The sequence below is a fragment of the Dermochelys coriacea genome, chromosome 2, assembly GCF_009764565.3.
Source record: "Dermochelys coriacea isolate rDerCor1 chromosome 2, rDerCor1.pri.v4, whole genome shotgun sequence".
Lineage (NCBI taxonomy): Eukaryota > Metazoa > Chordata > Testudines > Dermochelyidae > Dermochelys > Dermochelys coriacea.
In genome coordinates, this window is record NC_050069.1 from 156,847,946 (window position 1) to 156,870,843 (window position 22,898).

Here is a 22,898-nt window from a genome sequence, read left to right on the forward strand (position 1 = left end):
GCGACAACCAGCCCCAGCATAGGCAGCGCCTGAGCTAGGGCGACTGCAACTTGCTGCATTTATACAGGCTAGTGCTTTGGCCGCGCCCCCGGAGAGGAAGCCCCTGGCCCAGTTCCGCCTCAGCTCCCCCTCAGCACCGCTCCCCGCGCGGGTGGCGCGCTCCCCCCAGCAACTCGCCCCGCCCCCAGCGGGCATTCTATTACATGTACGGGGGGCGAGGCGCGAGGCTCAATCTCGGCGCGAGCGGGCGGCGCCATGGAGCTAACGGCCCCGCCGCGGCCCTGGGCCTTCCTCTCGCTGGCGGCCGCGGCGCTGCTGCTGCCCGGGCCGGCGGGTGAGTGACAGGCCCCAGCTTGGCCCGCCCCCAGAGAACAGGGAGGGAGGCGGGGCCTCTCTCGAGTGACATAAGCGTCCGCCTCGCCGGGAGATCCCTGGCGCCGGCCGGCGGCGCCTCCGCGGGCGGCGGGAGTCCGCGCTGCGCCTGCGCGCCGCACGCGGAAGGCTCAGCCGGGCGCGCGCTCCCCTCACCCCTCCCCCGCCACCGGCCCGGTGCGATTGACAGCGCGAGGAGCGTCCCGCGCGCCAGCGGGGCCCGGGGTGCGCGGCTGCCGGTCGGCTGCGTGTCCGTCATCCCAGGCGGTGCGGAGGAGGAGGGGGCCCCTGCGCGGCGGCTCCAGGTCTTTCGCCTCGCGTCCCTGCGCAGCGCTGCTCTGGTACAGGAGCTCCGAGGAGCAGCTTCGTGCTCGGTGAATTTTAAAATCGCCGAGTTGCTTAAGGTCCCTTGGCTGCCAGCTGGAAAGGTTGGCGGAGTTTTCCCTCACATGCCCCTCGAACACTGGTCAGACGGGCCGGTGACAGGCTCATGGCCGTTCCGTCTTCTGCATTGCGCTCAAGCCGTTTGCCCTCGCTTCTGTTGTGTACCAGCTCTGCTGTCACGGACGCGGCTTCCCTCCTTTGCCACACTCTTAATCAGGGCTGCCTGGACCTGGGGGTGCAGCAGCCCCCCTTGGCTTGAAGTAGTTGTGACAACCCAAAAAATGGGTGCCGCTTTCAGCGCCCTCACTATGCCCCAGCACCACTCCCCTTAACAGGCCCCAAACTTTGTCATTACTCTTCTCTTTGGTGCTGATCCATTTTTGATTATTCCTCCCCTTCTGCATGAGACAGCTGGTGAACTTTTCTTTTGCCGGACTCCTTTACTTGCTCATGTTAAAAAAACTAGTGGAGACCCACCTGCAGTGCTGCCAACTCAGTTTTATCAAGACTCTCACACTACTTGTGTTCTTAAAGGCTCAGTTTCTTGAGTTGTTGTTGTATGAAACTCTCAGCGTGCTTGCTTTCTTTTTTTTTTTTTTTTTTTTTCAAGGTAAATTTTTAGCCCTCGTGGTTCTCGAGAAAAGCTTGAAAATGTACAATAAAGATTCAAAACCAGGTGGCAACAGGAAGGACCCAAAATGTGTATTTGGAATATCTCAGGATTTTAAACCACTCAGAATTTTTGCACAGCTGGGGTTGGGAAGCAGGTCACTTACTTTGGAAAGCATTTGAGTTGGACACGTCTTCCTTTCTTTGTTGTTTTTTGTCAAATGTTTGTGTGATTCTGTAATCTACCAATACATCTTTTGACTCAAAATTCTCTTTGGCAGGAAAGCTATTAATTTGCAACCGATTTTACTTGTCATACAATTAAATGTACATATAGTGCTGCATACATTTATGTAACCCTTCTGTCAGGTGCAGCCAGCAGCAACCAGGCAGGGTTCAATATCTAGGAGTTCCTTTCCATTGATACAACACAGAACCGGCTTGAACCCCAACCCAGTAACCTGGGAAATTTACACACCACCCCTGGGCACTTCTGAGAGGCAATACTTCTCCAGTCGTAAGCACAGAGTCTGATTGTAGAAAAGAAACTTTTAATAAAAGAAGGGAAGTAACTGCATTAATTTGGGAAAACACTGCAAACAGGGTTCATAAACATAAACCAGGAGTAAATGACTCACCCCCAAGTACAGTAACTTCTCACTTAATGTCTTCCAGATTAACATTATTTCATTGTTACATCACTGATCTGTTAGAAAACATGCTCATTTAAAGTTGTGCAATGCTCCCTTCTAATGTTTGGCAGCCGTCTGCTTTGTACACTGCTTGCAGAAAGAGCAGTTTTTTGTCTGGTAAAAAAAAATTTCCCTGGAACCTAACCTTCCCCCCGCATTTACATTAATTCTTATGGGGAAATTGGATTCACTTAAAACCTTATTGCTTAAAGTAGCATTTTTCAGGAACATAACTACAGCATCAAGTGAGGAGTTACTGTAGGTTGGGCAGTGTCTAAACCAGGTTAAACCAGTCTAGGAATGGCTCTTGATGAGAGTGTGTAGCTTCCTGGCTAGGGATACCTGTCCCCACCCCTCTTACTTTCACAGTTCTCTGACATTTGAGTCTGTGGCTTAATGAGGTTCTTTCAACTGAGGGTGGCCCCCTCATTTGGGACAGGTTAAGCATAGTCCTGCTTTCCTGTATTCCTACAGGTTTCAGAGTAGCAGCTGTGTTAGTCTGTATTCGCAAAAAGAAAAGGAGTACTTGTGGCACCTTAGAGACTAACAAATTTATCTGAGCATAAGCTTTCGTGAGCTACAGCTCACTTCATCATTTTCCACCGAATGCATCCGATGAAGTGAGCTGTAGCTCACGAAAGCTTATGCTCAAATAAATTTGTTAGTCTCTAAGGTGCCACAAGTATTCCTTTTCTTTTTGTATTCCTTCAGTAATTACAACATTGGTAACCATATTTCACCACCCCTGCATTCAGTACTAAGGTGATTTGTACCCAACACCAGACAAAGTCGATCACTTGGACACTGCTGTATCTGCTGAATATGTAAGCAAAGCAGGAGCAAACTGTAGTTACATAAACACACCCAAGTGTTTTCCCCTCCCAGCTAGCTGTCAGGGAAGCATTCATTCAGACCCAGCTTACACTTATAATAAACCTTAATAGTAAGAAAAATTGTTGTATACTTTGATACCATATAGATAACCATTTGACTGAAAACATTAGCAAAGCATGCTTTCTGCTGCAGCATACTCAGAGAACTTCATAATCATATATTTGAAAATATCCCCTTTCTATCAACTAAACAAAATTCATATCTCCCCCAACCTAAAAGTATGGTTAAATTAAACTCAGCAGTGCTTCAATTATGTTTAGTGGGCTATGATGTGGGCTTTATGCATGACACTCTGGTTTTCATGTCTTATATTTTCATCCTTGCTTAGTGATCAAAATGTGGAAATCATTTATCCTTGTTCACAAGTAAACAGATGGACCGATGACTGCATGATATATTGTTTGCATTCTCCAGTAATATTGACTGTTGGTTCAAATGTTTTCCTCTATCCTTGCTATTCAGACCTTTGTCAATCTGGTTAAAGCATAATTTGAATACTTTAGAATTATTTTGTTTTCATTTTAAAGTTCCAGAGAAGATTAGCATTAAAGACTTTGTGAGTGTCTATCTCAAGCAAGCAGATAGGGAAAGTACTGCAAATCTTGAAAGACAGTTGGAATTCTAGGTTAGAAATTAGACCGCTGTAATTTTAAAACTGGAAACATTTTCAGACTTCACTGACACTGGACTTTTCCAATACCATCATTCATTTAAAAAAATAAAAAATCTAACATCTACAGTTAACTCAGAAGATGACTTTTGAACTTGGTTATTGCACTGAAATATTGTTTGTCTTATAAGCCTTGGCCCTGGAAAAATCTGCAATTAAAACAAAATTTGATAGCTGGCCTTTGTCTCAGTTCAGAGAAACTGCACCTTTATCCCCTTCTATAGTCCAGCAAGGGCACCCACTCTTAGGCTTTCAGCTCCCCAGCCATCACCTCTCTTGGGTGGAGACTCATGTCTTCCTACTGATCAGGATATTTCCAGGCTGCTGAGCTCCCCGACTACACTATGAATCCCCCAATAATACAGACTCTTACAGTAAGCATGCTTTGCCTTCTCTTCAGAGGCTAAAAACAGAGTGATTATATACAGTTAAGATACCACACAGCTCTTCCTAAGCAAGCACATTTATTCTTAAGGTGAAAGGCTTACAGAGAAAACAAAAGAACCTGCATGCAGGCTTATAAACTTACTCCCTGACTCCAACAAGAACTCTGGCAGATGAACAGTCCCTCAAACCCCACCAAAAGGTTTTTCTGTGGTCACAAGTTCATAACACCTGTTAGATAAGAACTATCACCCCCATGAATCTGTGAGTCACTCTTTGATCTAGTTTGGTCATCTGGTCTGGTACTCATGTAACTGGCAATCAGCAGAAATTAGGTTTCTCCTCAGGTTGCAGCTGTAAAAGGATGACTCTGGTGGTGGAAAGTTGCCTTCCCCTTCCAAGTATTTCCTAGGAATCCCACTTAACATTGTTTGTCTAGCACATTGTTTCAAAAAGTCCTTTGATGCTCATAACACCTCCCAAGATTTACATTACTCATGTCCTTAAATTACATTCAATCCCACAATAACACATAAACATTTGGATTTTTTTAATACCAATAAAATTTAACTTAATTCAATGACGTTTGTCTAGCATATTGCAGGAACTTGTCATATCTGTCACAGCCTCATTAGCAATATAGGCTAACAGAAGTATTTTATCTCCACATTGCTCATTCCACTGGATCGTTATTGAACATCATGTCAATTTAACGGACTAGGGGAAAATCTTGGCCCTACTGTTGTCAACGGTCAAATACCATGGGTTTCATCTTTGGTCTTTATTTTCAAAATCCTCAGCATGCTTGCCCCAGGATAGCTATAAGACATCTTCTATCCAGGGCCTTCATTGCTCTTAATAGCTTTTTTTCTCAAGAAGAATGAAACTCATCTCAAGTGTGTTCAGGAGATGGAGATTTCTTGACAGCTTGCTACAGATTGTGAAATTCATTCTTGTAAGAATTAAGCAAAATCACAAATGTCATCACTTAAAGCTTATGTCTTTTACCTTGCTTTATCATAAAAACTCATAACATTTTAAAATGTGCATATGGATAAAAAATGTACTCCCCACAAATGTGAGGATAGAGAAGAATCTTTATTTTGTGGCCATAACTCATCTTCTGCTTTTTTCGGTTGTTTTTTACTCTGAAGGTGATCCTCTAGTACAGTGAGGGTGAAGTAGAAGGCTTCATATCCTTTACAAAGTTTAATTGATGTACATTACGTCAGCTTACAGCTGACGACTTTTATATAGCGCAAGGGAACATACTCACTTGGCTGCTTGTGTCAGAGCTCCATGGCCTCACCAAGAGTGGTTGTGTCGATAGAAATTTGGTTCTCCATGGGTAGGTATCCTAGTGTGCCCTGCACCTCTGTCTGGTACAATACCTGGTGGGACATTTTCATAATGCTTTGTGGGATACCACAAAGGATTTCTGGGAACTACGGGTCAAGGTCCTAGAATTCTACTTTCTCCCTCCCATAATGCTTATTCCATCCCATAATTTTCATGCCATTAAAAAAATTCCCACAGTCCTGCACACCACACTTTGGTCTCTGCTGTCTCTTTGGCAGAAGCATTGACCCTGCTGAGCTTAGTACAATTCTCATGACCGTTCCTACTACAGAACATATGATTATAAGATAGAAGGTGAAGGTGGATAGAAAGCTGGCTAAATCATCGGGCTCAATGGGTAGTGACCAATGGTTCCATATCTAGTTGGCAGCCGGTATCAAGCGGAGTGCCCCACGGGTTGGTCCTGAGGCTGGTTTTGTTCAATATCTTTATTAATGATCTGGAGGATGGCCTGAATTGTACCCTCAGCAAGTTTGCAGAAGGCACTAAACTGGGAGGAGTAGTAGATATGCTGGAGGGTAGGGATAGGATACAGAGGGACCTAGACAAATTAGAGGATTGGGCCAAAAGAAATCTGATGTGGTTCAACAAGGACAAGTGCAGAGTCCTGCACTTAGGACGGAAGAATCCCATGTACTGCTACAGACTAAGGACCGAGTGGCTAGGCAGCAGTTCTGCAGAAAAGGACCTAGAAGTTACAGTGGACGAGAAGCTGGATATGAGTCAACAGTGTGCCCTTGTTGCCAAGAAGTCTAATGGCATTTTGGGCTGTATAAGTTGGGGCATTGCCAGCAGATCGAGGGACGTGATCATTCCCCTCTATTTGGCATTGGTGAGGCCTCATCTGGAGTACTATGTCCAGTTTTGGGCCATACACTACAAGAAGGATGTGGAAAAATTGGAAAGAGTCCAGCAGAGGGCAACAAAAATGATTAGGGGGCTGGAGCACATGATTTATGAGGATAGGCTGAGTGAACTGGGATTATTTAGTCTGCAGAAGAGAAGGATGAGGGGGGATTTGATAGCTGCTTTCAATTACCTGAAAGGGGGTTCCAAAGAGGATGGATTTAGACTGTTCTCAGTGGTACCAGATGACAGAACAAGGAGTAATGGTCTCAAGTTGCAGTGGGAGAGGTTTAGGTTGGATATTAGGAAAAACTTTTTCACTAGGAAGGTAATGAAGCACTGGAATGCGTTACCTAGGGAGGTGGTGGAATCTCCTTCCTTAGAGGTTTTTAAGGTCAGGCTTGACAAAGCCCTGGCTGGGATGATTTAGTTGGGGATTGGTCCTGCTTTGAGCAGGGGGTTGGACTAGATGACCTCTTGAGGTCCCTTCCAACCCTGATATTTATGATCTTATGATTCTCCTGTATTTGTGGAACATCAGGTGACTACTGCTACAACTGGTAGCATAGTGAGGAAGATGAACATATGAATAAAAATATCAGGTTGTCTCTGATATTCACAAAGTAACTCCACATGGTGGATAAATGTGTCTTGGTCGAAGAAACAAGCACTGACTGGTGGGATTGCATGATAAAGCAGATTTGGGATGATGATCAGTGGCTGCAGAACTTCTAGATGCAAAAGGCTACATTCCTGGATCTAGAGTAGCAGCCGTGTTAGTCTGTATTCGCAAAAAGAAAAGGAGTACTTGTGGCACCTTAGAGACTAACAAATTTCAAGTTCACTCCAGTCCTCCAGCGCAGGGATACCAGGATATCACCAGTATTGACAGTGCAAAAGTGAGTGGTGATTGCACACTGGAAGCTTGCAAAGTCAGATTTCTATTGGTCTGGCAAGCAGTTCAGAGTAGGAGAATCCACAGTGGGAGCCATTGTCATCCAAGCATTCAAGGCCATTAAGTGTCTCCTCCTGCACAGGACTGTGACTCTCAGCAATGGGTAGGAAAATAGTAGATGGATTTGAACCAACAGGGTTCCCAAACTGTGTTGGACAATAGATGGGATGCATATCCCTACTGTGGCTACACCCTGTCTTGCCAATGAGTACATAAACCAAAATGGATACTTTTCCAAGGTTATGTAAGTGCTAGTGGATCACCATGGAAGCTTCACAGATATTAATGAGGAATGGTCAGGGAAGGTGCATGGCACTCACATCCATAAGATCAGAGGACTTTTCCAATAGCTGCAAGCAGGAACATTCTTCCTTCACTAGCACAAGCACATTGGTGATGTTGAAATGCCAGTAGTGATTCTAGGGGACCCAGGCTGCCCCTTGCTCCACTAGCTCATGAAACCATACAGTGGCCACCTCAACAGAATCAGTAACTACCAGATGAGCAGGTGCAGGTCGGCTGTGGAATGTGTATTTGGTAGACTCAAAGCTCACTGGCAGTGTTTAATGACTAGGCTTGATCTCAGTGAGGCAAACATTCCTATCACTATTGCTGCATGTTGTGTGTTATATAATATTTATGAGGTGAAGGGGTAAAGTCTTACCAGCAAGGTGAGTGGTGAGGTGGAGTGGTTTTCAGATGAATTTGAATTGCCAGGCACAAGAGTTATAAGAGCCAAATGTGGAGTTACACAGTGAAAGGAGGCCTTAAAAGAGTATTTTAACAATCAGACATAGTAGTTTTGTGTAATCCTGTTGGAAAGTTGTGTGCCTTTATGCCTGTAGACCTTAAATATGAGTGGACCGTAAATATGTAGACCTTAAATATGACTCCAGTTATGAATTTTGTTATGTGGCATGTCTGCTTGGTGCAAACTAATAAATAGTCTCCATTTCAAAAAATAAAATTTTGTTGTGGGCAAATAAACAGGAAATAAGGTGAAAGTGCAAATTAAGGGTGGGGTGCTGGAACAATTTTTATAGTGGGTGCGCTGAAGGTGGAAACCATGTATCTGGGTTGCTATTACTACTTCAAGCCAGGGAGTGCGGCAGCACCTAGTTCCAGCATCTATGTTAAAAAATGACCCCTACTTATAAATACCAAATAAAACAATAAATGCATGTTTATATATTTTAAAACATATTACAGTGTTTCATAAAAAATTTAGTGCAGTGAGCTTTCGGCTGATCTTGAAGTTATCACAGGTCAGCATAGGTGTAGTCATGATTCTCCTTGTTTTCTCTTGACATAGAGTGGCAGGGGTAAGTGTTCATGCCAGGCTGCCATCCGTTATTTTGGGAGGTATAGGGAATAGCAACAATGGCTACTGTGTATAGGGTTGTCAGGGTTCCCTCCCCACACTGAACTCTGGGGTACAGATGTGGGAATCCGCATGGAAGACCCCCTGAGCTTATTTCTAACAGCTTAGGTTAAAAACTTCCCTAAGGTACAAATCCGTCTCTTGTTCTTGGATGGTATTGCTGCCACCACCAATGATTTAGACAAAGAATCAGGAAAAGGACCACTCGGAGTTCCTGTTTCCCCAAAATATCCCCCCAAACCCATTCACCTCCTTTCCTGGAGAGGCTTGAGAATAATATACCAACCAATTGCTTTTAATAAAAGTACAGACCAGACCCTCTATGTTTAGGACGCTAAAATCAATCAGGTTCTTAAAAGAAGAACTTTATTATAAAGAAAAAGTAAAAGAAGCACCTCTGTAAAATCAGGGTGGAAGCTAATTTTACAGGGTAATAGAAAGATTTAAAACACAGAGGATTCCCCTCTACTTCAACTTCAAAGTTACAAAAACAGGAATAAACCTCCCCCTTATCATAGGAAAAATTCACAAGCTAAAACAAAAGATAATCTAACGCATTCCCTTGCTATTACTTACAATTTCTGTAATTTTAAGATGTATCATTTCAGTAGAAGCTGGGTTACCTGCTTGGTCTCTCTCTTTGTCCCGAGAGGAAACACACAAAGAGAGCACAAACAAAACCTTCCCCCACCCTCCCACCGATTTGAAAGTATCTTCTTTCCCCATTGGTCCTTCTTGTCAGGTGCCAAGTTAATAGAATTGATTAATCCCTTACAGGTAAGTGATTCTGTACCTCTGGCCAAGAGGGATTTTATATTACTGCATACATAAAGGTTGTTACCCTTCCCTTTATATTTATGACAGGGGTCTTTGGGCATTTAGCTCAATATTTTGTTGCCTGAGCAAAGCTGTAATGTCCTGCTGCATTTTCCGACATACCTCTCTGTCCCTTTGCCTCTCCTCCAGCGTCTGATCTCTCCATTCCTGGTCCTTCACCCTGCTCTTGACCATTTGGCCCCCAAATCCCTGTGTTCACAGTCAGCAGCATGGAAGGATCTCATAGAACATATCCTCTCTATCCTTCCTTCGCCTAATCCAGGCCTTCAGCAGGCATGGAAGGGGCTACCTCTCAAAGTCAGCACAGCAGAGGCTGCTGATTAAAACAGACAGATACATCAATAGATTTACAGTTGTAGTAGAAAGGGAATGATAAATCTCAAAACTCCCTCACATTATTTCCATAATGACCTTTCATAACAAAATGCTAATTTTCACTTTAGCTTTGGAGGATCTAGTACAGCACAGCTCTGCAGCTCAAGCCATGGTGAGTACAGACTAAAGGGGATGGTGGTAGGAGAAACTGTTGCATGGCATGTTTAGATGCCAAGTGCCTCTGGGTATGAGTATAGGAAAAGTGCAATGAATATTGCTTATATTTTCACAGGCAGTGTTGGTTTTGGCTGATATCTCACTCCCGAGGGTGACAAAATCCCAGAGGACACAGCTGCTACTAGTGTTCTGAAGCTGCCCTGGCCCATATGCTGTTAGCCTGTTTAGTTAACAATGGTGCCATCATATATCGTATCTCAGTGGGGGTGGGGGGTCACCATTCCTAGAAATGTTGGGGAAGGATTTGTGATATAGCATGGCCAGAAGGCAGCAGGAGAGTGATATAGGAGAGATATGTAAGTCCCAGGATGAGGAGAAGCCTTATTTCCTGTAGAGGAAAGAAAGGTTTCTATAGATTAATTAAAAGCACCTGAAGCCAATTAGAGCACCTAAAGCTAGTCACATGATAAAAACCCCCTGCTTCAATCAGCCAGGGGAAGGAATTGGAGTAGAGTGGTTTGGAGCTGGAGCAGAGAGCAGTTTGGGAGGAGTTGAAGTAGAGGAGAGTTTGGAGAAGTGCCGTGGCTGGCTAGAAGACCAAGACCCTAGACAAAGAGACACCCCGCTGGTGCAGAGAGAGAGGGCAGGAAGCCCCACAACCTGAAGAGCAGGAGAGGGAAGTAGCCCAGGGGAAGGAAGCACTAGTTCAAGCGGTTATCACTAATCCTAGGGCACCTGGGCTGGGACCCGGAGTAGAGGGCGGGCCCGGGTCCCTCCCTCTCCATTACCCTTCTCTGGGTTACTAGTTGGAGAGTAGATACTCTAGTTGAGAGGCAGGAAACTGCACCCTGAACACCCCCCCCCACACACACACACACAAGAAGAGGAAGCGCAGGACCCGTCATAATTGTACCGGCAATTTGCCACAGATTGCCGAATATCTCCATGAAAATTTAATTGAGATTGTTCAAGAGGATAAAAGGACATCCCTATTCAGAAAAACAAAGAACTCCTCATGGGGAGAATTGTGCCCCCCCCCACACCTAGCACAACAAGCCAAAGAAAGGAAAAGTAAACACTGCCTCTCTCTCTTCTTCCTCTGTTGAAGCACAGGACAGTGATCTGCTGTGGACTGTGTAATTTGGACTGCTACATTAATCTGCTTGAATTTATTTCCTAATGTGTAATAGTTGATTGAAATGGCAACTATATTCAAGGCAGTAATTTTATTTTCAGAGCTGGTTTTAAAAGTGATGAATGAAAAGTCAGTGCCTTTGTTGTCTAAACACATGGATGGGATGGATGTAATTTTTAAATTGAGAGGGAGGGAGAAGAGGTTTTGGGCACTGGAAAGAGAAACAAACATGCTTATAACAAATAATACAATGATACACTTACCTGAGCTCCCTTCCCCTTCATCACTGGGCTCATCTATACTTTCCTGGAGGGACTGGCTCGAGTCTAGTGGAGTTTTGAAGAGCTCCAGTGTTGCCACAGGGTTTATGTCCCCCTCCACGTCCCTGTCTTATGCCTTTCTCTTGCTGTGCATTGTAGGTTCTCACAGTGACTGTAGTGACCTTAGGATCCCTGCTAAGTATGGCCTGCAAGTCCATTGTAGAAGCAGCAGGTATGTGGGGGCAGCCCCAGATTTGTTATTGCCTTCCCTCACCTTCTGATATGCCTGCTGAAGTTCCTTGGCTTTCACCTTGCATTGATTCTCATTCTCCAGATTTAGCATTCCCTCTGCAAACTGCATGTAGATGTCTATATTCCTTTAGTTGCTCCTTAGATGGGCTTCCACGACTTCTTCTCCACACAGGCCAAGGAGACCCAGCACCTCTGTCCTGCTCCACGCAGGAGCTCATCTAGGCATAGCTTTCTGAGCTGAGCTGGCAGGGTCAGATGCTCATAAAGGTGGGCTAGTCAGCGTGCTTGCCAAGATGGGCAACCAGGAAATGGCATTTCAAAAACACTCTGTGATTTTTAAAAGGGGGAGGGGTGGAGAGGCTTCCAGGATCTGAGACCCCTGTATAATGGAGTTCAAAACTGTGACCGGAGCGGCCACTGTTGTGGGTACAGAGGCATTGTGGGACAGCTGCTGGGGGATTGTTAGGGTCAACACACTTAATGCAGTGTTTAAACTAGCACTATGTAGAAAAAAGGAGGTCGACTTTGCCTCTGTGTCGTTCTGGGTGGTGGTGTTAGTGCATCAATGAAATGAAGCACTTACAGCAGCGGGAGACAAATTTAGGTTTGGGTGCATGCAAAACTGACAAAATGAGTCAACTTAGATTGACCTAACTTCATAGTGTAGACCAGTCTGAAGAGTCTAAGTAGAAGAATAGAATTGTTCTTAGAAGCAGAAACTAACCAGTCACCTCATGCATGGTAGGATCCAAGTAAAGATTTATTACTAATTCATAGATTAGCATTGCAGGCTACTTCAGGTTTGAAGATTGTTGTCTACAGAAATAATGAACTGCTAGACAGATGATTTTAAAATAACAGTGTAAAATAGAGGTAGGTTTTTGTTTAGGGGCTATGAAAAATCTGAAGTATTACCTGCCATGCACTAAATCCTGATTATAATGAGTGGAGCTTTTACTGTACCAAAACATCATTGCAATAAATAGAGACCTTTCTATGAATGATGATCTTATCGAAAATTTGTAGAATTAACAAGAAATATGTAAATGTTTACAATTAAATATATTAGTAAGGAATATCTTTATTAATTAATGTTTCATCTCTTATGGAAGAAAACAAGATTTATGGATTTTTTTAGTTCATTCACATTTTACATTATTTCATTTCCCATCCCAGCAATCAGAATTGGTAGTTTAGCTGGTTAAATGTTCACGATGTCTGTTCTTCTTCGAGTGCTGTCCCTGTGGGTGCTCCACTTCAGGTGACTGTGCATCCCGGCGCTGCTGATTGGAGATTTTCGGTAGCAGTGCCTGGTCAGGAAAAAGACTACAAGCATCTAGACCTCTTAGTTTGCAAGGTCTACAGCTCCTCAATGCTACAATTCTGCATTGCCGACTACAGTGCCCTCTTGGCTAAATATGACTTTGAGAATTATCTCTTTGAGTTTACAGCGGACATACTGGAAGACAGGAGAGCACAATTTAAATTAATCCTGATCAAGGGAAAATTGGTCACCAGGACAGCCTTACTGGCCTCCCTGGATATCACCGATACTGCAACCCGTACCATGGCTACAGCGACAGTGATACGCAGAGCCTCTTAGCTGCTATCATCTGGCATACCAAAAGAGTTTCAACTAAAAGTTGAGGATCTAGCTTTCGATAAAGACAAACTGTTTTCAGCAAAAGCCTATGAAGTCCTACACACCATGAAGGACTCTCAAGCGACCCTTTGTACACTTGGCATATATACACCACCCCCAAAAAGGAAGCGGTACCAACCATACCAACGAAACAGGGATACTCAATACACCCGCCCTCTATCCAGGCCTTACGAGGCAGGCAAACACAGAAATAGACAATCTCAACCCCGGCAGATACAACCACAACAAGTGCGTCCCAACCATCAGGGAACAAACCAGTTTTGAAGTCTTGGTCGAGGTTCTGAATGACCTCCCCTTAACACCAGCACCTACCTGCCCATTTGGTCACCGCCTAGGTAATTTTTACTAAGCTTGGGAGCATATTACACAAGACCGTTGGGTTTTAGAAATAGTTCAATCGGGCTATTCCATGCCTTTTACTTTTTGCCCCCCTACTCTACCCACCTTCCCATCTTGGGACCGTTCTCAAGAGCACCTTCTAAGACTGGAAGTAGATCGTCTACCACAGCTAGATGCCGTGGAACCTGTACCAACACAATACAGAGGGAATGGTTTTTATTCCTACTATTTCCTAACCAAGAAGAAAAGTGGTAGATGGCGACCAATACTAGACATTCAAAAACTCAACAAATTCATATGCTCCCAAAAATTCAAGATGGTTACCTTAGGCACAATAATCCCAGCGCAGGAACGGGGACAGGTTTTCAGCCATCGACCTACAAAATGCATATTTTCACATCTCCATACATCCGGCTCACAAACGATTACTCCGATTTACAGTGGGACACGACCACTTCCAATACAGAGTGCTCCCATTTGGACTGTCCACAGCACTGAGGGTGTTCTCCAAAATCCTTGCAGTAGTCGCAGCTCACCTGTGCAAACAAGGGATCATATTTTTCCCATACCTAGATGATTGCCTTACCAAAGGACACTCGTACACAGAGACAGAAACAATCACACGATAGACCATCAACTTCTTCCAAAGACTGGGGTTGCAAATAAACTTTCAGAAGTCACATTGATTAGAGCATAAGCTTTCGTGAGCTACAGCTCACTTCATCGGATGCATCCGTACGGTGTCTTCAGGGCTGGCTATGTTCAGTATACAAACCCACCAAACAGCCTCAACATGGTGGTAACACCACCGACCAAGGTTTTAGCATCCCTACAATGGTGGATAAGACCAGAGAACATCTGCATAGGGGTTCCCTTTCACCACAGACCACCTTCAGTCATGATCACAACAGATGCCTCCCTACGGAGCTGGGGGGCACACCTGAACCACCACACGACACAAGGCAGATGGTTGACATCGGAAGCATGCCTTCATGTAAACCTGCTAGAACTCAGAGCAGTAAGATACTCCTGTCTTCACTTCCTACCACTTATAAGAAACAAATCAATTCGAGTGATGACAGACAATGTCACGTATATTCTATATCAACAGACAAGGGAGGGCACGATCCCACTCCCTATGCACCGAAGCCATGAGACTATGGAACTGGTGTATCCAACACCACATCGACATCTCAGCTTCTTACCTACCAGGATGCCAAAACACCACCTCTGACACATTAAGCAGACGGCTCTCACAAGAGCACGAATGGGAACTGAACCCTACAGTCTTACAACAGATATTCTATCAATGGGGGTTCCCATCTATCGACTTATGTGCCACAGCACAGAACCACAATTTTGTTCCGGGGTGGGACTTGGTCCCCTGTCCCTGAGGGACACTTTCCTAATCTAGTGGGACTAGTATGCATTCCTACCAGTCCCACTACTACACAGAGTCCTGTGCAAGACCAGGGATGACAAAGTCAAGATCATCTTGATTGCTCCAGCATGGCCCAGACAGACCTGCTGCGTATGTCAATTTGCCCTCCACTAACTCTTCCAATGAGGCCAGACCTACTGTCACAGTCCGATGGTCAGATCCTCCATCCACAATTGGAGAAGCGCCATCTGAAAGCGTGGCTCCTCCACGGTTCCAATTACACGAGTTAACCTGTTCAGAGCAGGTTAAACACGTGTTTTTGAACAGCAGACATGAGTCCATGTGCAATACTTACTTACAAAAGTGGAAACACTTTTCCACATGGTGCCTACAAACATGACTTACTCCCTGCACTGCACCACTTCCAATGATGCTAGACTACCTTGTGGAGCTAAAGAACTCAGGTTTATCATTAAGCTCTATCAAAGCACATCTCGTGGCGATTAACACCTTCCATGATAAAATTGACAGATTCTCGACATTTACACATCCAACTACAAAACACTTCCTTGCAGGACTTCAGAACCTTTACCCTGAAGTACACCCTCCCACTCCCATGTGGGTTCTGAACTTAGTCCTCAGGGCACTCATGAGACTGCCCCTTCAAACTCCTAGCTACCTGCTCCTTATTATACATGTCAATGAAGGTAGCATTCCTCGTTGCCATCACATTGGCTAGAAGGGTAAGCGAGATTAGCGCACTGATGGCCAATCCACCCTACATGATCCTTTTCAAGGATAAGGTCACACTGTGACCTTACCCTAAATTCCTTCCGAAAGTGGCATCCACCTTCCACATCAACCAGCCTATACACCTCCCTATACTCTACCCTAAACCACATAAATCCTCACAGGAGGCTTCACTATACACTCTTGATGTTAGGAGGGCCATGGCCTTCTACTGAAAACAAAACCTTTTTGTAAATCCCCAAGACTGTTCATTTTGACAACCAAACGATCCAGGGTACTGCGATATCCAAGCAATGACTTTCCAAGTGGATATCGGACTGTATCTGATCATGCCATCAAACCCATGACATAGAACCTCCTCCCGGGATCAGGTCCCATTCTTCTTGTGCCATGGCAATATCCGTGGCATTCCAACAAATCGTACCCATTCCAGACATTTGCAAAGCCACCACATGGGCATCAGAACGTACTTTGTCCAAGCACTATGCTATTACACAGGACTCCAGGGTGGATGCCATATTAGACCTTACTGTCTTTTCCGCTGCTACTATGCACACAATTCCAAAGCCTCCCCCAGCCATAGTGGGTACTGCTCTACATTCACCTGAAGTGGAGCACCTACAGGGACAGCACTCTAAGAAGAAGAGAGGTTTACTCACCCTGTGCAGTAACTGAGGTTCTTCGAGATGTGTGTCCCTGTGGGTGCTCCACTACCCACTCCCCTCCCCTCTACTTTGGAGTTCAACACGTGGACTCTACGGTAGAGAAGGAACCGAGGGGGTTGGGCTGTGCATGCTCTGAAGAGATTCCAGTGGCGCCACTAGACAGCTGTTGCTCATGTGCAACTTGACCAGGCGCTGCTACCGAAAATCTCTGATCAACAGCGCTGGGACGCACTGTCACCTGAAGTGGAGCACCCAGAGGGACACACATCTCAAAGAACCTCAGTTACTGCACAAGGTGAGTAACCATCTCTTACATAGATTCTATTTGAAGAGCTTTTATTGTAAAAATAGTTAAATATGAAACTAACATGAGGCACCTGGTTCCGATCTCACTTAAAAGCAGGGCTTCTGATTTTCAGTTTTAACCAATAAGCACTAATAAAACACCCCTGATAACAAAAAAATAAAATTAGTGTTTGTCCACTAAACTCTAGAAAAACATCAGAAATGATTACTTGCATCTAAGGGTCTGTTTACACAGATCAATAATGCAGACTACAGGGATGTGATTTCTAAAGTGCACTAACTTGTTGCACATTAATTGGTCCTTATAGATCTGCTGGTGCTTACCAAAGATTCCCTAATGCATTTTAATGTAGTGCTGTTTGAAGCAGCATTATGTTAAAGCACGCTAGAGAACATTACAAAGAGACTACTCACTACAGTATATACAAAGAGGAAAGCCCTGAAAAAACTTGATTTTTGACATCTTAAAAAACCCTCAAAAATTGCAAAACATAAGTACTGAAAAAATGAAATAAATAAGCCCTCCAAAACAGCAATCCTGTTTACAATGAAGTAACTACTATTGACTTCAGTAGAGTTACTGTTAGTGTATATTGGAGCAAGTGAAATCAGAATCAGGTTTCAAGAGGCATCAGAATCAGCTACAGTGGAACACTGTAAATGTTCCCATTATTATTATTTATATTAATGTAGCAACTAGGAGTCCTAGTTATGGACCAGGATCCCATAGAGTTAGGTGCTGTACCACTGCAATTCAGTTACAACTCCATTTAAGAGGGCTGAGGGGCAGCGATACTTAGAGAAAGGGCACATGATATAGATGTTAGAACAACATGAAACTTTGAACATTTACAAATCCGGAAATAGGTGGCTTTTAAGATTTGGATGTTCCTGATTTCAGGCTGGTAAAAAGAGAAAAATATAGGCCCGGTTCTCCACTCTGTTATACTATTTTTACATTGATGTAAGTTACACTGGCAAAAAAAAAAAAAAAAAAAAAAAGCAATGGTATTGGAGAATTAGGGCTTCTTCATTGGTTTGAGCTCTCTCTCTCTCTCTCTCTCTCTCTCTCTCTCTTTTTGGTTGCATTCCTGCTTAGTGAGGCTAACCAAGAATGACTTACTTTTGGGTGTACCATGAGGAAGGGGTGGAGATACATATCATGACTAACATTTGCCATTAGATTGAACCTAGGGTCCTTGTTGGTATGTATGGGTGTGCATAATTTTTATAACTTCTTAGACTTAGCGGCTGTGAATCACCAAGGAACTTTTATCCCTCTGTGTTACTGTGATCTGTCTTTAATATATAACTTTCCAGCATTCTTTAATTATTCTGTCTTTTCTCTTATAGCATTTTCTTATTAAACCCTCCTCCTTTTATTTGTAGTGTTTGCACCATTTTACATACAACACAGAACCCCAGGCTGCCCCTGTGTTGATGATTAAATGACTATATTTGTTGGAGTTTGTACAGCACTTTGAAGATTAAAACTATGTATTTTTAATATATAAATAGTTATGTCTAGCAATGCATGGATTATTTCCTCTTCATATAAGTTCTCACTGATATATATAACATTTTTATAACTAGAATTGCCAGGATGTTAGAAAGTATAAGTTTTTCAGTTCCTTATTAACTTAATTTAACATCTAAAATATTAAGATATCATTTTAACTGTGAATGCACACTGTCCTCTATTGTAAAGAACTGGAACATCTGGTTGTATGGGATTTGCTTTGTCAGGAATCAATTCTTGTAACCAGAAAGCTATTTTAAAACTACATTTAATTTAGGTCATGTATTTAACTTGTTCAGTATTGTGGGGATGTTAGTGTGTTTAACTGTATTAGACTATTGCATTCTTAAGTCATCAGTCTCTTATTTAATTAAAAAGGACCCAACATAACTTCAAAGATTCCTCATGCACAAACTGGATGGTGGTGTATTTGATTAACATGCTGCTGTTGCTAGAATTGAACTTTTAAGTGCTGAAATATTGAGTTGATGAAATCAAGAGGAGCTGAAACGTTAGAATTTCTTTGTTCTCTTAAAAAAAAGGAGTACTCGTGGCACCTTAGAGACTAACGAATTTATTTGAGCATAAGCTTTTGTGAGCTACAGCTCACTTTATCGGATGAAGTGAACTGTAGCTCACGAAAGCTTATGCTCAAATAAATTAGTTAGTCTCTAAGGTGCCACAAGTACTCCTTTTCTTTTTGCGAATACAGACTAATATGGCTGCTACTCTGAAACCTTTGTTCTCTTAAGTAACTGTAAACATTTAATTGTTTTAAGTACTGTAGCTGATTTACACAGCATTACCTGGCTAATTTTTAGTTTGGCTAGGTGATCTGCTCCTTTCTTCCAGATTTGTAATGTGTACTTATATGGAATTGTATTTTCCAGACCACCCCTCTGAAAAGTGACAAAAATTTACTTTATAGCTATATTTTACAAGGATATTAATTATAGACTCAGCATTCTGCACATTCTTTATCATACTAATATGGATCATGATGACTACTTTTCCTTTTCCTGCCAGATGTTGGCTCAGATATACTGTTTACAACCCCAGTGCCAGGTTGTGCTGACAGATAAAAGACCATATGGTTTTCAGTGCTATATTCTTTAGTATGTAGTTCCCACAGTTCAGCTACCTGCCTTTTCTTATGCCTGCCACACAATTATGTCTTGGAGGCTGAAATGTTTCACATTGTCCTGATAATGCATTTTATTTTTCTCTGAAATTCGAATATCGTAAATATGATTACAGTACTATAGCAAAAAAGAAAAGGAGTACTTGTGGCACTTTTTTGCGAATACAGACTAACACGGCTGCTATTCTGAAACCTAGTACTATAGCAAACTACAATTAGATAATGAAGTTATTGATGGTGAAATACATTGACTAAAGAAATACAAAGAATGAAAAATGAAAGAAAAATGATGATGAGCATCTGCTACAGAGCACTAGGAGCAGAAGAGAACACATTTGACAAATTCCTGGACTTGAATGATTTGGTCTCCTTTTAGGTGTGATAAGATGAAGTATGAAAACCCAACTGTGTGGAAGAAGGCTGGGCAATTTGTGATGCTATTAGGAAAAACACAATAACTGTGAAAAATTACACAACAAATAAGCAGCCAATGTGACTTTGAGGGTACTCAAAGATTTGAGGTTAGAAAACAAACTTGTGCTGAATTTAGAAAAGAAGAAAGATAACTAAACATGAATATGGAAGGAATAAGAAAGGGGCAGCAAAAAAACAGAATAAGTTACCACTAGCAGATAGATCTTAAGCAACTTAAGAATGGTTTTTATAAACGTATTAGGTGCTCTAAGAACATCCCCTGGCAGAGAGTATTAGTGTCAGAGAGTCTTAAGAAATCTTATACTCAATATTAATTCAAACCAATGAAGATACAATCAATGTTGTATGGATTAAAAATGACTGAAAGACTGTAAATGAAGGCAACATACTGAATTGGGGAAAAAATTTGAAGTCAATGAGAGATTTAGGAGAAATGGCATATTAATGACAGGTTTCAGAGTAGCAGCCGTGTTAGTCTGTATTCGCAAAAAGAAAAGGAGGACTTGTGGCAGCTTAGAGACTAACAAATTTATTTGAGCATAAGTTTTCGTGAGCTACCGCTCACTTCAGCTCACTTCCTTTTCTTTTGGCATATTAATGAAATTCACAGAAAGAACTAAATACAAAGAAATTGCAAACATGAGGATCAGTGGAGGTAGAAAAGTAGCTTAGAGCCACCTTTGTCTCACCACATTCTGGCACAACCACACCAAGAATACATTTGACACAGTCAAGAAATTAGCCCACTGTAGTTTACATAGGTCTAATGCCTCCAGGCACTGCCTCCTGGGGAGAGTGCTGCCTCCTTCTCCTTCCCAGCATGGCTTCCTCTTTGCAAAGGCCTGACTCACAATGCTGGTCCTTAAGCACTAGGGTAACCTTCATTATCTATCTAGATTATCTCAGTATATATGCAGGATTCCCTTTTACTTCTCAATACTTATTCTAAGAAGTATCTTTAATGCCGAACATTTTTTAAATTATCTAAGACAACTGGCAAACTTTAAAGGGCCACTACACTACATATGCAAAGTTCTGTAGAATTAAATCATAGTAATAGATTTTTCAGTTGTACTAGTGTAGTAGATCAAGCTTTTAATACGAATAAGAAGTGAGGCTGAAATGATTTTTACTGAGACTATATAATGGTTCTACTATGGTTAGCAAGGATTAGCACCAGCTAGAGTGTTGTTCATTGGCAGAGTTGAACTATAGTGTCATTATAGGGTATAAAACTTAAGAAGGGTTTATATTGCTTCTCTAGTAAACAATTCTGTTCAGTTAGCAGTGACTCCAGGGCTAAGGGTGTATTGAGATTTGCACTAAATGTAGGATAGCAATCCCTGGATTGCACACATATAAATGATTGAATTTAATCTCCATATTTTACATTCTAACTCTTTCTATTTGCATTTTGCTCTAATATTGCATTTTCTAGAATTATTTTTCTAAGAAATTTAACTTTAGCAGAAGAAACGTTTTAAAATGCTCCCCTTTTGAAATTTGGCCATGAGTCACTTTTGTTCAGCCTCTTGTACCTAAAGAACCAAAGTTATCACATACTCCAAGCTTCAATCACATACACATTCTAATCAGAGAGGAGCAACTTTCCATGTATTTATATACAACCCAATAACATTTACTACCATAGTTTCACTTCCTAGTTTAGCTCTACAAAGAGTTAAGTGACATATCCATTTTCTAATGCTGCTAGCTAACCTCCTGGCTTCAAGCTCCACGGTGGACTGAATTTTTGTTTCAGAGTACTAGAAAGCAATTAAAAATGTAAAAACATGAAACGTCATCTTATGTAACATACAGTAGAGTACAAATGGAAAATTATGCTATTTCAGTGTTACAGATCCCTGGGTATTTTAGAGCACAACTGCCTTTACTTTATTTGTAATTGTTTACATTTTTATTTGTTTTGTAATACTGTTTTTTTTCTGTCTGTTGATCTAGCTGGAAGTCCTTGCTTTTTGGACAAGACTCACCTTATAAAGAAAGGAGCTGCACGCTTGAAGCGAGAAAATATAGATAGAATTCATGACTCAGTGGCCTTTTTTGAAACTGGTGGAGTCACATCTATTCCAGATGCTCCACAAATTTCTCATCAAATACTTGGAATAGAAGGATCAACTGGTAAGCCAATAATACTGAGAGAAACCTGATTATTCATTTATACTAATCAGTGTTCCAACACTTCATAGAAATTGTTAATCTAGGGTGTTTTTGTTTTGATCTTTTCCCCTCACATTGCTTATTCCCTAGTGATAATTCTAGTCCTAGATTCACCTCTCTCAAACAGGCTGGACGGACAGCATTAGAAACCAAAGCTCTTTTTGTGCCTACACAAAACAAGAATGGGAATTTTGCCATTGTCTTCAGTGGGGTCAGTATTTCACACTCAGAGCCTCTATGAAGTAGTGATTCCTTTGCCACTGGGCTACAGGGCCAATCCTTGTCTATATTCATTTTGATGTCAGTCTGTCTACTCTTGTATCTAATTATATTCTAACTTTTTTTCTGTTTTAGTTCCAGTGTATGTTCTCATTAATTCCAAAGACTTAATTCTTAAGTGTTTGACTCAAAAGCTGTTAAAGCAGAGAATCATTGATCCAAAATATCAGTGGGTTGGTCCCATAGGATTGATAACCAAAGGTAATTATATTTTTAATATTTGCAGCCAATTTACACCTTCTAATTTGACTTTTGCACTGAGCTGAACTGTAATAGAATATGCAAACAAGAGTAGTTTGGATAAATGTATTGCATTTGATTGGAATCATAAATGGATTCTGAGGAAAAATAACCAATAAGGAGTAATATAAGTAGAGAGTAATATAAACAGTTTGAAGGGTATATTTGGTAAAATTCTAAGGCTGAAATTATTGGTATAAAAAGAAGAAAAAGTTTTATTTTAAATATTCATATTTTAAATATTCATCTATGGGGCAAATGTGGATCCACATCTATTTAAGATTGTACAGTTTGAGCTGCTGCCAGCAGCACAGATAAATCAGCTCTCTAAAGTTATGGGTACATAACTGGCTGAAAATGGAAACTGCTTAAAACCATATGATTTTGGTCATCTTCTCTTTGCAGTTAGGCTCCATGTTTTACTTCTGGGGGAATTCTGGCCCAAAAAATTAAAAAGTTGGTGCACAATATTTTAAA

The 22,898-nt window shown here is 42.1% G+C and overlaps 1 protein-coding gene across 5 annotated transcripts in view; it reads left to right on the plus strand.

Moving 5' to 3' along the window:
- LOC119850904 (zona pellucida-binding protein 1-like) overlaps positions 1–22,898 on the plus strand; it is a 55,228-nt gene continuing 32,330 nt past the window's right edge. For 4 of the 5 annotated variants that reach the window (XM_043508551.1, XM_038389776.2, XM_043508548.1 and 1 more), the window contains exons 1-3: positions 1–334; positions 21,684–21,863; positions 22,257–22,382. In XM_043508551.1, the coding sequence (XP_043364486.1) occupies positions 256–334; positions 21,684–21,863; positions 22,257–22,382 (385 nt within the window). In that variant the 5' untranslated portion in view covers positions 1–255. The remainder of the gene's footprint in view (positions 335–21,683; positions 21,864–22,256; positions 22,383–22,898) is intronic. The other variant, XM_043508549.1, reaches the window with a different exon arrangement.